The 16,047-nt window shown below is 42.5% G+C and overlaps 1 protein-coding gene and 1 pseudogene across 5 annotated transcripts in view; one reads left to right on the top strand and one right to left on the bottom strand.

Annotated features, from left to right (window-relative positions):
* Window positions 1–15,657, bottom strand: part of KCNQ5 (potassium voltage-gated channel subfamily Q member 5) — a 371,159-nt gene extending 355,502 nt beyond the window's left edge. For all 5 annotated transcript variants that reach the window (XM_066609520.1, XM_066609522.1, XM_066609525.1 and 2 more), the window contains exon 1: window positions 15,293–15,657. In XM_066609520.1, coding sequence (XP_066465617.1) covers window positions 15,293–15,657 — 365 coding nt within the window. The remainder of the gene's footprint in view (window positions 1–15,292) is intronic.
* Window positions 4,906–5,025, top strand: LOC136637114 (5S ribosomal RNA; annotated as a pseudogene).
* Window positions 15,658–16,047: the final 390 nt, after the last annotated feature.

The raw sequence follows: 16,047 nt of genomic DNA, 5'->3' as shown, positions 1-16,047 counted from the left end.
ATATGGAGGATAGACTGTTACCCATGCAGCAAATCCCCCCCTCCATGTCGCTGAAATGGTCCAATGGAAAGGCAGAAGCCAATACAGTTGGTTCCAGTGTCGTCTCAGGAGTTGCCAGAATGTGACTGTGTTCAGCCATGAACTGCCTCAGGGACTCCGGCTCCGGATTTTGCCTCGAGGTTGACTCCTGAAGCCTGTTCCATAACTGGATGTAGCCACAAGGCAGTGGAGGTTTGGGATCAGAGTTTTCCTTCTCTCAGATGAGCTGCCTTCCCAGCTTAATGAGTCCCATCTACCCGGTGGCTGTTTAGTCACCTCTTATGACAACTACAGCCAAACTGAAGGCCTGTTCTTATCCCAGCCCCCAGGGGACTGACCATACTATAGCTAACACTAAATATAACAATCCTTTATGTTAGACATACATTCATCTACAAAAGCATTGATGTATTCCAGCAATAGCAATGTTGGACAACATTCAGACAGGTATAGTTAAGATAAAGACAGCTATTCATATTAAAGATGGATTTTCTGACAATGAAGGGCCATCAAAGAACTTATGGAACTTGAGAAGTCTGCTTAGACCAAGTCAGGAAATTATAAATATTTTTATCACCTCCTTCATTGAAAGAGTGGATCACTAAGACCTGAAGACTGGATGAAATGGAAAAATTGACTGTGTGTTTAAGGAATGACAAACAATGAATAGAGATGTTTCAGAAATTATTGGTAGACTTTATTGCAATGATTTTCAACCTTTTTCATATCACAGAACACTGAATGGTCAAGGCACACCATAGGTCTTTTGACAATTGACAAGGCACACCAAGCTGCTGGTGAGGGACTCACGTTCCCCAATGGACCTACTAATAAATGACCGTCTCCCAAGTTCCTGCAGCATATCAGTGTGCGTGGCATACTGGCTGAAAATCACTGCTTTGACTTTAATAACACAAGGTATAATTTCAATATGAATACTTGTAAGTTTTCTACCATGTTGTATTTATTAACTTTCAAACTGAAAAAAAATCTAATATAATATACAAGTTTGCGTTTATTCACCAAGGCTGCAAATCTGCATTATAGGGCTGCTTAAATCCCACTAACTTCAATCAATCTATGATGAGATTTGAGCAACCTAACAAAGCACTGTTGCAAGGAATTGTAGCCCAAAGCCCCCAAATTAAATATGCAACAACAGACAAGACAGTAAAAGAAGGAGGTGACCTCCAAACAAGTACACACACACAAAACTTAATTGTGAAAATGTCATTATAGGCCCAATACATAACAGCACAATGTGTTCTTGTGAAGCACAAATAACATTCCTTCCCATAAAAGTGGATTCTCATGAGTAGGAGTGTATCTGGAAATCACTTCCTTTGCTGCTTATTAAGTGCTGCCCCCACCCTGTGTTTCAATGACAGACAGATGTAAATTTATGCAATCTATATAGATATTTCAGATTTTATCTGGGCAGTGCAGGGACAAAGCATCCCATGTTGTTTTATAAACTCACTGGGCACAATCCACTCAGCTTTAAACACATATACAGCCCAATCCCACCTCCATCAATACAGCGGCACTGAAATGGCTACCACTGCATCCTTTGAGCAGGCAGTTGCAGACGTCTCCTCTAGATAAGGGAACAATCATTCCCTTTCTGGGGTAAGCCTCCATGATGTAAGGAGGTCTACTTGGATCTGCACTTGTGAAATTGCTGGAGCAGGTCCCCATGGACCAGTGCCATGCGATCAGGTCCAGTAAGGGGATTAAAATTTGGTGGCTGCCACTGAACTCGTCCCCTTCCTGGACCTAATCCGCCCATCCCCCACCCCATCGACCTCCCTGCTCCCATTCCACCCTTCCCCCACTCCATCCCACTTCCCCCACCACCTTATCTCATTGGTGGCTTCTTCTGGCTGCCCTGGAGCAAGCAGGAAGACTCCAGCTTTCCCACTGGCGCTCCAGTAGTGCATGAATTTGTGTGCTACTGAAGCGCCTTTAATGGCTGGCATATAGTTTCCAGCGCATACTGTTAGGCTGATGGGAAATAAGTTGTTCTTTTCAGTCTGGTTCCTTAAGGAGGGCAATTGATTTTGACAGATATGCAGACACATATCCCTGAGCCAAATTACCTTACCCCATTGGAAGATTTTTCCCAATAGCTTAAATTACTTGGAGACAGGGCTGAAGTTGGACTCAACTGGAAAGATTATTACATCCTCTGCAAAAGGCAGCTCTGAGCAGTGGCAGCACTAGGATTCGCATCAACCAATGCGGGAGGCCTGTGCGTCACCCCATGTAGTGGGCGGGGCAACGCCCCAGGTGGGCATGGTGATGTACCATCACCCCGCCCCCACTGGTTTTTTGGCTGTACCTTTTGATAGAACACAGATATTTCAATGTGGTTTGTTTCATTGCAATCTGCATGAAATTATGCATTGATTGATATATAACATGATGGTATTATTCCTCCAAACTCTGATTTTAGTGATTTTGAAAACTTGTAGAGTCACACAAATACACACACACCCCATGTCAACTTACTAACACCTTATTGCAGCAGTTCTCAAACTTTTACCACTGGGATCCACTTTTTAGAATGACAGTCTGTCCAGGACCCATTGGAAGTGATTTCATGGCCAGAAGTGACATCAAACAAATTAAGATAAATAATTATAAATAATTAAATTAAAATAGAATAATTAAATAAAGGGGAGCCAGTCCTGTTCCACCAAGTGAATCTACTCTGAAGTAAGTCCTATTGTGGTCAATGGGGCTTACTCTCAGGAAAGTGTGGGTAGGACTGCAGCCTGTGAGCCCAATCTTATGCATGTCTACTCTGAAATAAGTCCCATAGTGGTCAACGGAGCTTACTCTGTAGTCTGCCTACAATAACCCCCCCAAAATGAATCAGTGAGATTTCCAGCCCTCCCAGTGCCCAGTTTAAAGTTCTTCTATTTCAGACACATCAGAATAAAGACCCACCTGGCTTCACAAGTGCAAAATAGAAAACTCTCCCCTTACCATTCAAGCCTCCTTTTTGTTCTTTTTAGGGGGAGGCTGCCTTCTGTTTTGGGGGGGCTGCATTCATTGGATCGGGACCATTCTGGTGTCGTTGGATTCCTCTCAGCCTGCCCTTTCTGACGGACTATGGTAAGTATGCCTACTCACGAGTAAACGCGCGATACAGCTCACTTTCACTTTCCATAGGGCTCCATGCATTTTTTCCTTCTGGTTTTTTGGCCATAACTTTTGAATGAAAGGAGCGATTTCAATTCTGTTTTTTGCACTGCACTCCGCTGGCCATTCCGCATCCCACAGTGTATGGCATGACATGGTAGCTCCTAACCCCAGGATGTTAGCGCGTCCTCCCCCCACGGCACGTCACCCCCCCAGCGCATCACCTGATGTGGCCCGCACCCTCCGCACCCTCCTAGCGATGCCAGTGACTGTGAGTTTTATACAAAGGCTGCTTGTCATCCTCCTTGCAAGCGAAGGAGGAACAAAAGAAAGGGAACAGGGAAAGGGTTATGCTAAGGTGAGTGGGTGGGGCAGGAAGGGAAGAAGGATTTTAGCCCAAATCCTCACCCCACCCCCCTTTCAGCATAGTTGAAAGGAAAGAGGGGGGAATTGGATTCAAAACTTGCTTCTCCTTTCAACACAACTCCCCACACCTACAGGATAATCACCAAAGCCTCTCTAATGCCTCTGTTCACTTCTTGGCTGAAGGAAAGAGGGACTGCAAAGGGTTGTCCCCACAGTTGATGCTGTGGAGCTCAAAAGCACAGAAGGGGTAGGAAAGGAAGGGTAGAGGAGAAAAAAATTATTATTCTTATGAGCCACTTTCTTTTAAGTAGGTTGATATTTATATACCAATATTAATATCATAGATTTACTTTGCAGTACATTTCCTCAATCATACTTTTCATCCTGTTTTAGATAAATGGAAGAGGCATGGTTTCGCAGCTATTAACAATATGGTAAAAATTAATTGCTATAGGAAGGGAAACTTAGCCCTGAGGAACACAGTAGAATAAAATAATGAAGGGCTGAAAGAATTTCACATTAAGTATGGAATGTTCAATTCTCTCTCATATCCAGAAGGCAATTTTGGGACCTTATGTTCAGATACTTTGTCTCATGATAACAAAAATATTCTTCTTAGCATTTATGTGCTAATATTTATTAAAGTGAATCGTGGATGAAAATTAATACTGAATTACACTGTGAAGAATGTGTTTGTTCCCGCTCATGAAGACACTTAATTTAGTTTCAAAACAAGAGCAGTGAAGCTATGGAATAATGCATTAGGATTCAGGAGATCTGTTGTGATGTTAAACTTGAATTTTACATATTAATGCTTTGCTAAGTTTTTATTAGCTGTTGCTTTCTTGATCTCATTCTTATGTGAAAGTGAAGGCACAAAATAAGCAAAACCATTAAACAAAACTTTTAAAGTCTTTTTCTATTATTGTGCTTCCATTTCTCATGTTAAATATTCATTCTGCCTGCTCACTCATCTGCCATGTAACCAAACACATGATATTCTAGCACACAAAATATATCCTAATCATGATGCATTCTTTGTAATGTCAGCAGTTGCATTAACTGTATTTTTTAACCCAATCTCATGCAATCCAGATCACATACATTAACTCAAAACCAATCCTAAACTGTGCTGGTGCAGCCAGGCCACATGCCCTCCATTGTATCCAGTACAGCCCAGAAGCAGGTTGGAGGCCTCCTCAGGGTAAGGAGATATTCCCCCCCCCCTTACTTCTAGTTACGTCCCAGCCTGCCCAATACCACTACTTGAATCTGTTTTAGTTGGTGCAGGTCCAAGCAGTACCATTTAAGCTGCCAGACCTGGGAGGGAGGATAAGATGCTCTGCTGATCCTGCCTGGTCTGACTGTTACCCTGCACATGCCTGATCTCGTCTGATCTTGGAAGCTAAGCAGGGTCAGGCCTGGTTAGTACTTGGATGGGAGACCACCTGGGAATACCAGGTGCTGTAGGCTTATACCACAGTCTTTCGAGACTGAAGGTTGCCAACCATGATATGCCCTCCTCTGCCCAGAAACACCTCTCCCCGCCTCTGATCCACCCTCTCTTCCACCCTCCACCACGTGGTGTAGCTCTTACCTCCACTGGTGGCCAATCTTCAGGATGCAGCATCAGTGGGCAGCACAGGCCTCACCACCAGTGCTGCCTACTTGGGCAATGCAGCAAACATGTTTTACAGCATATTTGTGACACTAGTACCAGTATAGCAGTTGCTGCAACGGCATTTCAGTGAAATAGGATTGTGCTGACAGCATCTCTTCTTTCACCGAAAAATATGTAGGGTCTATTTTAAACTTTAAAAGTGCAAAAGAACCAAATGGGTTTGTAAAAAATGTTCAGTACTAAGTTAACCTTGATGGCAAAGCAAGACAATAAGGGTATCTTCATCAAGTGTCACATGTTGCACAATGCTCTCTTGTACTAACTGATTAGTCAAAAAAGGATTCTTGCATGGGTTTGTCTAGCTCTTGCATCTTTTAATCTTCTTAGCAACCCAACTGATCTCATCATAACCACTATTGATAAGGGATGCTGCTATGTTTAGTGGAGGACTGGAAGATTGGAAGAGAGGTGGGAGAGCTCAACCACTGTTCACGTGCCTGGTCGCAGCAGACCCTCCAAATCAGGCCAGGGACTGAGGTCATTCAGCCTTCTGTCCCTCACCTCTTATCTAGCATCACACAATGACACTGATGTTAGAGGCAGAATTTCCAAAGGTGGAACAGAAGGAAAACTCCTTCTGCTTGGTCCATTTGACCTGTGCTGAGCCCGAGTCCTCAATGAGCCTTCTGCTCCATATTTGTGAGTTTTCATATCTGCTGCCCCTAACCATGAATTCCAATTGGTTTTCATTCTGAGGCCGAGAAAGTCCTGGAGTGCGTGGGTGCCATGCTTTCCTTCCTCCACTTTGTCCTTTCCCCCAGTGCTTTAGGGACGCTGTTTGAAATTGCTACATTTGCTATTACAACTGGCAATTTTCTTAAGGCAAGAACACCTTGGCATTTGAGGTGTGTGTGTTTGTGCACTCCACAATACTTCTTATGGTGGGGGGGGGGGTCGTCTTACTAAGAGGCCAAGGGATTTTCAGCACCTTAAACTATTTGTGCAACTGGAATAGGATTCTGACAAGGACATGGGGATCTGTCTTCATCAGGCTTCTGTTCACCACCATTCTTCCTGCCAGGTTTGCCTGACAGTCATGTTGGGTTAGTGTGCAACCTACCTGCCAGTTCTCCAACTGAATGGTTTAAGGTCTAAACCCCTGCCTTTTGAACATCTGCAAGTATGGTAAGTAAAATTATTTCCTTTTACTCATCCAGCTCAGCTTTACGGCTCTTGATTTTCCCCATCTCCCATTGCAAGTACAACAAGCTTAAAATATTTGTACTATGTGATCAAGTGAGTTTTTAAACATCACAGATCTGTGGTTTTAGAACTGATTTTGCTCTGTGGTTTTAGGGCTGAAATATTACCCTTTGATTTCAGTGGGATATAGCCAAAGATGTATTTAACTCTCTCATTGAAATCAATGGGGTTTTAAAATACAAAACTTTGGCAAAGCATATATGAAGATAGTTGGAAACAATCCTAAAAATTGTTTCCTATATGTTTGCCCTGTTTATAACTTTCACATGCCATTGAGGAAGTACCCTGAATGCTTTGTTGTTTTAATAGAAATGTGATGAATTTTAAATAAATAATTAAAAGGATTACTTGGAACAAAATAAGTGCTGTAATTTCTGAGTAAATAGAGGGCTATACTATTGCTGGGCAGTATACTTATTGTGTGCTCTGTACATTAGACCTTTCTATTTACTTTCTTCATAAACATTTTCAGAATGTTTCAGCAGACCCCACACCGATGCAGGAAAATCACTAGGACGAAGAAGATAAACATTTTCAGAATGACTTCCAGGGATAAAGACTATATTCTAGTTGTCTTCTGCAGTATCCTGCTACTACTAATACTCTTGAACATCAATGAAATTGAGACTGTAAGAGATGGGCAGCCCAATTCTATCCTGTGCTGGAATAGGCAGGTCAACTGACCTTCGCTGTATCCAGTACAGGGTAGGAAGTGGCTGCTGCACAAGTCGGAGTAAGGGAATTTATTTCCCCTTACCCTGTGTAGCACGGCAGCCACCACAATGCGGCTATTTGGATCTGCGTCAGGATCTCAGAAACCTGGGCTGGCCAGGAGGGGGTGAGGATACAGCCTAGGTAACCCAGGCCAGTCCTACCCCTCTCCTGGGCCCAATCCATCTACCAACCCACCCTCCCTCACCCTAAAATGCCCCCATTCTGCCCTTCCACCACCCTCTCCAAATTCTTACACCAGCTGCACTCAGCCAGCACAACCTTACCTGTTATCGGCAGTCTCTGCACATCTGTGCACTGGTGTGACTCTGGACTAGTAAAAAACATGCTTACATGCTTTACAGCATGTTTGTGATATTCTTGGGGCCAGCATAAGGGACTTACACCAGCTGAGCACACCATTAGGATTGCGCTCTTAGATTGTTAGCCCTTTGGAAGCAGGGAACCTTGTACTGATTTATTTTGCTATGTTTAACCGCTTTGTTAACTACTCTTTGTTGAAAAGTAGTATATAAATATTCCTAATATTAATAATACAAAGGATCACTGCCTACATTGTAGTATCCCTTTTAGTATAATCAACTGAGCCAGCCTGTAGCAAATTTGAAAAATAGAGAACCAAATTTCAAACCAGAGTTTGATTATGGTGTGACTAAAATTACAGCTAAAACAAACACAGTTTCCTGAGTTCAGACAACCTGCAGAGGTATGGTTAGTTTAGAATCAAAAGTAGAACCCTTTTATCTTCTTTCTGGAGTATGTGGGGGGGGGGAGGGAATGGACATGAACCTGTGGATCTCCAAGACTTGTTCAAGCTATTGGAAATTATTGTTTCCTGTTACAACAGAACTGAGCCATTGGTTCACTGATCCATCTAATATTACACACAAAGGGCTTAATCTGATCCTGCATTTAAAAAGGAAAAAAACTGAAAATGGTAATGATCAGATAAACTAAACCAGTAGTTCTCACACATTTAGCATCGGGACCCATTTTTTAGAAAAAGAATCTTGTTGGGACCCACCGGAAGTGATGTCATGACTGGAAGTAACATCATCAAGCAGGAAATTTTTTAACAATCCTAGGCTGCAATCCTGCCCACACTTACCCGGGAGGAGTCCCATTTACTATCATTGTTAAAAGCATATACATAGTAGCTTGTTAAAAGTACAGATCAGTAACATTTCCCCAAATGCAGTCACATGCTATGGCAGTATCAAGTCTAATAAATTAAAAATAAAATATTGAAATGAATGGAGACCCACCTGAAATTGGCTTGCAACCCACCTAGTTGGTCCCGACCCACAGTTTGAGAAACACTGAACTAAACTCTTATTAAAAAGGAATATTAAAAATATAGCAGTTATCAATTTATAATTTCTCCAATTGCATAATGTTCTTTCTCCAAATTGCATAATTACTTCTGCTCAGTTTGACACTTTTAATGTACACCATAACAAAAAAAAAAAAAAAAAAGCAGATCACAAGAACCAACAACTGTTGTAATACAATTCTGCAATATACAGGAGTCTATCTTTCAATTGATGTAAGCAGTGAAAAACTACGATGACAAACATTTCTTCTAGTGTACAAGAGAACTATTGATCAAATGTCAAGCACATTATTTTTACATAAACAATGATTACATTATCCTTGGTATCAACCATGCATCATCTGATTTGTCTAGCATGCTATTATTTAGGGCATGCTTCTCAGTGAAGTAAATAACAAATTTTTAATGCAGTGATTTTTAGAGCAAGGAACATTTGTGCAATCATAACTGGAGAGAACAAACATTTGAACTAAGCTGTACTGAGAGGTCTAGAAATATTCTAATTAGGCCAAATTTCATAAGTTGCATCCTAGTCCAAAAGTGCAGTCTTGGACATATGTTCTCGGGCATGTCCCATTCTGTCCAATGAGGTTCAACTCCCATAACATTGTGCATTAAAATGTGCATGTCTAAACACTGCAGTCTAAATAGCTAATATGAATCTCCAGTAAGTACTGGACATTGCAGCTAAGCCTGGACATTTTTCAGAACTTGACAAAAATACCATTTTTCACATATGTAAACTACTTGGGTAATATTTAGAATGTACATCTAATGCAGCTGGATGACTTCACTAGTATCATAACATTCCATAAAGTGTTGAAATACCAGAAAAATTCAGCACCAACTACCAGCGGAAAACATGAATGAAAAAATGATATTATATCAGAAATCATATCAGAAATAAAAGGCACAAAATCATAAAAGATCTGTGATACAGAAGACAGCCTGCAATCATCACACTATTTTTGAAGGAATTTTCTTTGTAGACCAGGAATTGCAGTCTAACATACTGCTAAACAATGCTTTAAGACTGCAATTCTAAACTTACTAGGGAGTAGGTCCCTCTGAACTCAAGTGGAGCTTACTTCTGAAAAAAAAATGCTGTTAATGCTTATCTGGTACAGAATAATACAAATCTTTGTAGATACCTTAAGCTTCATGTGTTGATTAGTGAAGGCTTGATCAAAGCATTACACCAAAACTCCAATTAATGACTAATAGCCCAGTCCTGTGCACACTTACCTGGAATTAACTCCGATTGACTCTAATGGGGCTCACTTCTGAGTAGTCATGTATAGGGCTATCCAATATCCTATCCAACTTTCAGCACTGATGCAACCATGCCAATGGGGCACATGCTGCATTCTGCAGTGAGGGGGGCAGTCACAAAGGCCTCCTCAAGGTAAGGGAATGTTTGTTCCCTTACCTTGGGAATGCACAGTGGCTGCATTGGCACTGGAAAATTGGATAGGATTGGCCCCTAAGGGCCTAATGTTTTCCAATGTCAATGCAGCCACAGTGCAGCCCTGAGGTAAAGGAACAAATGCTCCCTTATCTTGAGGAAGTCTTTGAGACTGCCCACCATCACCAAGAGATGCAGCAGATGCCCTGTTGGCATAGCTGCATTAGGGTTGGAAAGTTGGATAGTATTGGGCCCTTAGTCAATAATTTAGTTGCTGCTGGAAAGTTGGTTAAGATTGGGCCATTACACCACAATCAGGGACTAATTTACAGAATATGTGTGCTCAAAAGGAGAGTAAGCAAGATATTAAGGATAAAGTGTGTGCGTGAACGTAATGAAGGTGCATGAAGGTCATCATTCATTTTATTTATTTGTAAATAATTTATTTATTTAATTTATACTCTGTATATATAATTTATACTCTGTATATATAATTATAAATATATAATTTATACTCTCTTTCTTCCCAAAGGGCACCCAAGGCAAACAAAGTGTATTCTTGAAAGCCCACAGCATGGAACCTATGAGGAACAGTGATCATTACTCAGTCGTAGTCTGTAAATCTCATGAATTTAGATAGTTGCTAAATCTGGTCATTATATTTGTTTATATGGATCACATATAATCATAAATTATTAACAGTTTTAGCATACACATTCACATACACAAATACATACATTTTACATGCACACACACAATCTGTTCCCTTCAATTATACAAAGTATCCAATCCCAATTGCTTATAAACTAGATAATACTGTCATTACCACAAACAAAATACACTGTATCAAATTCAGATGAAGAAAAAAACCCCTACAAATTCAGTTTTTACGTATTTCTCCAGCAAAAACATCTACTGGTTTTAGTGTGCATTCATTGTCCTCTGAACCTGAGTGAGTGTACTAGCAAGGGACTGAATGAACATATACTAGATGAACAGATACTAGAGAGATACAATAGTAACTTAACCATTCACAGATATTTAAAGCCTAAGGGTGGGGGAAAAACTCATTTGTTTCCAATCAGTCTCTCTTTAAGTCTTTACTGTTGTTCTTGTTTTCTCTTTTTGCCCTCCAAATGATGCCAAGCCGGACTTCAGAAAATCGATTACCAAATGAAGTGATGAAAAATGAGCCTGCTAACTTTCAGCACAAATGCATGTGCTTTCGCAATATCCTGAAGCGTTTCTTTTTCAGATATTCTTGAGATTCTTCCTTATGAGCTAACAGTTTTATTGATCCTCTAAACAGAATCAGACTTCTAACCAAATGCTTCAGATCACTGGTTTTTTTTCTGAGACTTGAAGAACATAACATCACTTGCTTGCAGTTCATATTAAGCAAAAATTATTATTTGCTGATTTCAAACTCCCAATTATCCGAACACATTTCATCCCCACTATACTCTTCAAACTTTAATTGAAAGATTTGCTATCCTGATTTCAAGTATAAGGGGGTGGCTGAAGGGTGTTAATGTTGTTAAAGATTTGAGCATGCACTGCAAGATAACGATGAAGGTTTAAATAAACGGAACACATCCATGCCCTCTGACAATGCTTATTGCTTTGAGTAGGTTTTGGACACAATAGATTATCATCCCAATCTCAGGAGCTTTTGCAAAAGGAATGATAAGAAAATCACTATAGTATGGATTAACATGGGAAGAACAAAACAGCTCTAAGGAAGCTCTGGATATTGCAGAATGGCTATTGAAAGGAACTGTAAGGTGAAAAATTGTCTTATTAAACCTTCAGTGAAGCTGAAGAAAAAAAAATGTGCCTGCTAAAGACTCTGGGCAAAGCCCTATACTGGTCCACCCCATAACCGCCTCACTTGCCCCCTGTTGGCACAGTGGGGTACTACCACTAACACAGGGTTTAGGAGTCATTCTCACCATGTCGGTCCTCATAGGTGTGGCTCCTATAGCTTGGTTCAGTGTCCACCCTGGCTGACTCCTGACACAATTTTGCCTTACACCATTTCTCAGAGGTAACAATAAAAAAGCCACACTACATGCCCTGGAGAAACACAAAGAGGATACAGGGCATGCAGTACAATCCTGACCATGCTGACTGAGATATAAATCCCACTAGTTCAATTGGGCTTATTCCTTAGTAAATTAGTTTAGGATGCAGCCTAAGTTGGATCTTCAAAAGGCCCTTGCACTACCAAACACACTCTAAGTATTTTTTCCTCATTAAACTTTGTTCTTAAGACTGGTTAGGCATTAAAGTTGCAAATGTTTGTTCTTCAAAAGACAGAGAGATTAAAAGCAACTAAAAAGAGAGAGAAAGGAAGCATGCGCTCCTTTGGAGGAGTTGCGATAGGAAGATTCCGTTGAGAAAGAGTGGAAGAAGCTTGAAACACATCAGATCAATTTCAAGAATAAAAGTAACCTTTTATAACACTTGTGGATATATCCTTCTTGTTTTCATTGTTGACCAAGGCTGCAATCCTATACACACTTGCTTGGGAGTAACTTCCATTGAATAGAATGGAACTTACTTCTGAGCAGTCATGCCTAGGATTGTGCTGTCTGTTTTACTTCTGCATTGTTTTCTAAAGCCAAGGGATAACAATTGATCTTCTTACATTTGACATGGAAGCAACCAGGGCACATTTCAAAAAAAAGATGGGCAGCCCAGTGGGACTACATGTACTTTTGCATTTACTTTTGGATTTGTACTTATACAAATCCATCTATTTGTATAGTTACCTCCTGAGGCCATTGTAGAACAATTCACATACACACAGATCACTCTTTTGCCACAGTCCCACACACAATTTGGGGCATTTGGTGGGCCACTGTGAGATACAGGAAGCTGGACTAGATGGGCCTATGGCCTGATCCAGTGGGGCTGTTCTTATGTTCTTAATTTGTGACCCAGGTTGGCTCTCAGAAAAGATCTGAATTATTGTTGAAGTGTATATGCAGATTTCAATTACTAGAGTGAATGCTATATTTTATTCATCATTCACAGCTGAGCAGAAGCAGTGATTGTGCATTTTAATGTTTTTGTGGTTACTAAATTTGGAGATTAGGAACCAGCTGCTACGAATTAATGGAGTACTGTAACAATGTGATATGATAGACATTATATACATCAATATGTCTCAGTGAAGGTGCCTCACCTGCAACTGTTCTTTTGCGATGGGCAGAAAAGTTGCATTATGTCTTGTTAGCACTGCTTCCATTGAAATGTTTCAATGGGAGATGGAAGTACTGTACTTAACCAAAGCAGGATTATTTCCACTGGTAACACATAGTAAAAACAATTCTGCTACAATTCAGGCAAAATCAAGCAAATGTAAGTCCACTGGTTCAATGAGAGAGTTAAACATGTGCCAACAAATATATCAACACTGTTGCCATTGGGGCTCAGTGGACAGATACCTGGCCTTCAGCTGGGGTTCAAATCCCCTTTCTGGTATAAGCTAACTGGGTGGCAAATCACTTTCTACTTCGGTTCTCCACCTGTGAAATGGGCATCATGGTGAATAGAGCTGATAGAGCTAGCTAAATGTAGAAGTAGCTTGTGTATTGTGCAGTCTAAGAGTATTAGAGTTCAAGCCTATGCATGTCTACTCAGAAGTACATTCCATTATAGTTAAAGGGACTTACTCCCAGGAAAGTATGGATAGGATTGCAGCCTTAGCTGGGAAGTCAATGGTGCAAATCTCACCCTGGCCAGAAATGAACCAGGTGGCCAATACTCTCAAGCTCAGATTCCTGAATTTCAGGATACTAGTCTGGTTTTCAAAACCCGATAAAATACACTAGAAAACCACTATGCATGTGTTACTACTATTATGAATGAAATAAGAACTGTGACATTTGCACAGAGTATTCTATAAATAGGTTGGATTTATAGTAAGAACATAAATGCTAAACATATCATCCTTTCACCAAACCCCAAAAACTATATACTATATTGTGTAAAATTTGTGAAGGGTATTCCCATTGTACCTAGGGATTCCACAGCCATTCCATAACTTTGCAGTTCGCTTTCCTAGAGCCATTCCACCAACACTTTACAGGTGATACTTAAATCACTTTGCATGAAGGCTCTTCTCTCTGCCTCTAGCTCTTTTACTGTGTCCAATGCTAGGAGCTCTTTCCTCACAGTAGTAATATGTCTCTTCCCCCACCCCCACTCCTGCATTCTGAAAACAGAAAGTTATGTTCATTCCATTGGGAAAGCATATGATCACCTTCATGTACTGCACCTTGCAATGCTTAAGATGCTTTTCAACAGGAAAGAGTCCTTTTGACATTTACACCATTCAGCATTTTAGCATGTGTCAATCCTACAACTCTGTGCCACTGCACCTGGCTACAGCAGATCATGTTGTCCTTATGTCCCATATTTACAACCGCATAACAAAACCAATATCATACAATTAAGATACAATTCAATTAATCTGTTACAACTCTTTCCTATCCAGGAAATCATATTCTACTCCAGGTGCTTCTATTCAAGGCATGCCAGCTAAAACATCCATCCTTTTATTAGAATGGTTCTAAGGATGAAAGTGTGGTCAAGGAAAATTTCTTCTAAGGGTGCTTTCACACATGACATATGCAGACCCAATCCTGGTATTGCTCAGTCTTAAAGTGCAAGATCTCTATAGCTAACATGTTTCTTAAACAAACAATACTCTTTAGTATTCCATGGGGTTTCCTTCCAGATGAGTATTCATAGGATTGGAAACTTGGCAGCCAAATTCATATTGGTCACTTTTTCTCTCCTATTTTCTACCTCGCATTAACCATATTCACATGTGTGAGCAAGCAGCAGCTCAAAGCAGTTTTTAGTGGTCATGTCTGAAAACACCCTAAAAGGTCACACTAATCCTCGTGAAATGATGCTGGGGTAGGTACCTTTACTCTGGGACTTCTCTCTGCCTCTAGCTCTTTTACTATGTCCAATGCTATGAGTTCTTCTTTCCTCCCTATAGTTATATGTCTTCCCCCCACTCCTGTATTCTTGAAAAGAGAAAATTATGTCCGTTCCATGGGGGAAGCTTTGGGCAGTGGCATGCCCCAGCAATCTTTAGGATCACCCTCTCGTAGTGCTCCACTCAGCGCATTAGCACATGGCCATCCTGCACAACGCTACACCTCGGAGGGACACTCCACGCACCTCCCAGCCCCTCCTCCTCGGTGTGTCCTTCCCTTTGGCTGAGTGTTTGGTCTGGCCACCCTCTCTCTGTGCCAGGTGGGTGCTCCTCCCACCCCACCCATGTGACAACAATAATAACAACAACAACGATGGTGATGAAGATGATGAAGGCGCGCGCCTGCCGCCCCCCCCCCCGGGTACTCACACCAACGCGTGGTAGATGAACGCCCAGCCTCTGGGTCTCTCCAGCACGTTGTAGAGATAGTTTTGCAGCCTCCTGTACTTGGCGTTCCGCCGGTAGGTCGGGTTGGTGCTGTAGGAGAGCGGCTTCCCCAGCAGGCTCATCCGGGCTCCTCCTCGCTTGCCTCTCCGGCTCTCCCGCAAGCCGAGCCCGCCGCCGGTGCCCAGGAGGAGCAAGCCGTCCCCTCGGGGCGCAGCCGAGTTCAGGAGCACCCTGCTGCGGCCCGACTCCACATCCTTCATGCCACCGCCGCGCCCCGCCGAGCTGCTCTTCAGCCAGAGCCCGGCGGAGCCGCCCTGCTCGTCTCCTCCGCTGTGGCTGCGGGGCATGGCATCCCGGCGGGCGCAGAAGCACCAGCGGCGGCCGCGGCGGCAAAGGGTGCCGGCACCCGCTTGGCTGGAGGCGGTGGGAGGCGCGCTGCCTCCTCCAGGCGCGGGGGGAAGGCGGGGGAGGGAGAACAGCGGCGGGGGCAGGAGGGGCCTCTGGCTCTCCCCACAGCTCCCGCCCGGCAGGAAGGGGGCAGGGGGAGCCGTGGGGGCCACCTTGCCGCCCCACAGCAGGGAGTGTGCCGGCGAGCCTGGGCACGTCTGCTCACTGGGGCTTACTCGCGGGATTGCAGCCCGTCTCCTCTCACGCGCGTCCCCCCCGGCAGGCTGCACACCGCCTCACCTCCATAGCCGCCGCCTGTCCAGGTGGAAACTTGGGAAAGGAAGCGACGG

Source organism: Tiliqua scincoides, chromosome 1 (genome assembly GCF_035046505.1).
Source record: "Tiliqua scincoides isolate rTilSci1 chromosome 1, rTilSci1.hap2, whole genome shotgun sequence".
In the NCBI taxonomy this organism is placed as follows: Eukaryota; Metazoa; Chordata; class Lepidosauria; order Squamata; family Scincidae; genus Tiliqua; species Tiliqua scincoides.
Note: the sequence above shows the minus strand (reverse complement) of the source record. Positions and strands in the feature narration are given on the sequence as shown.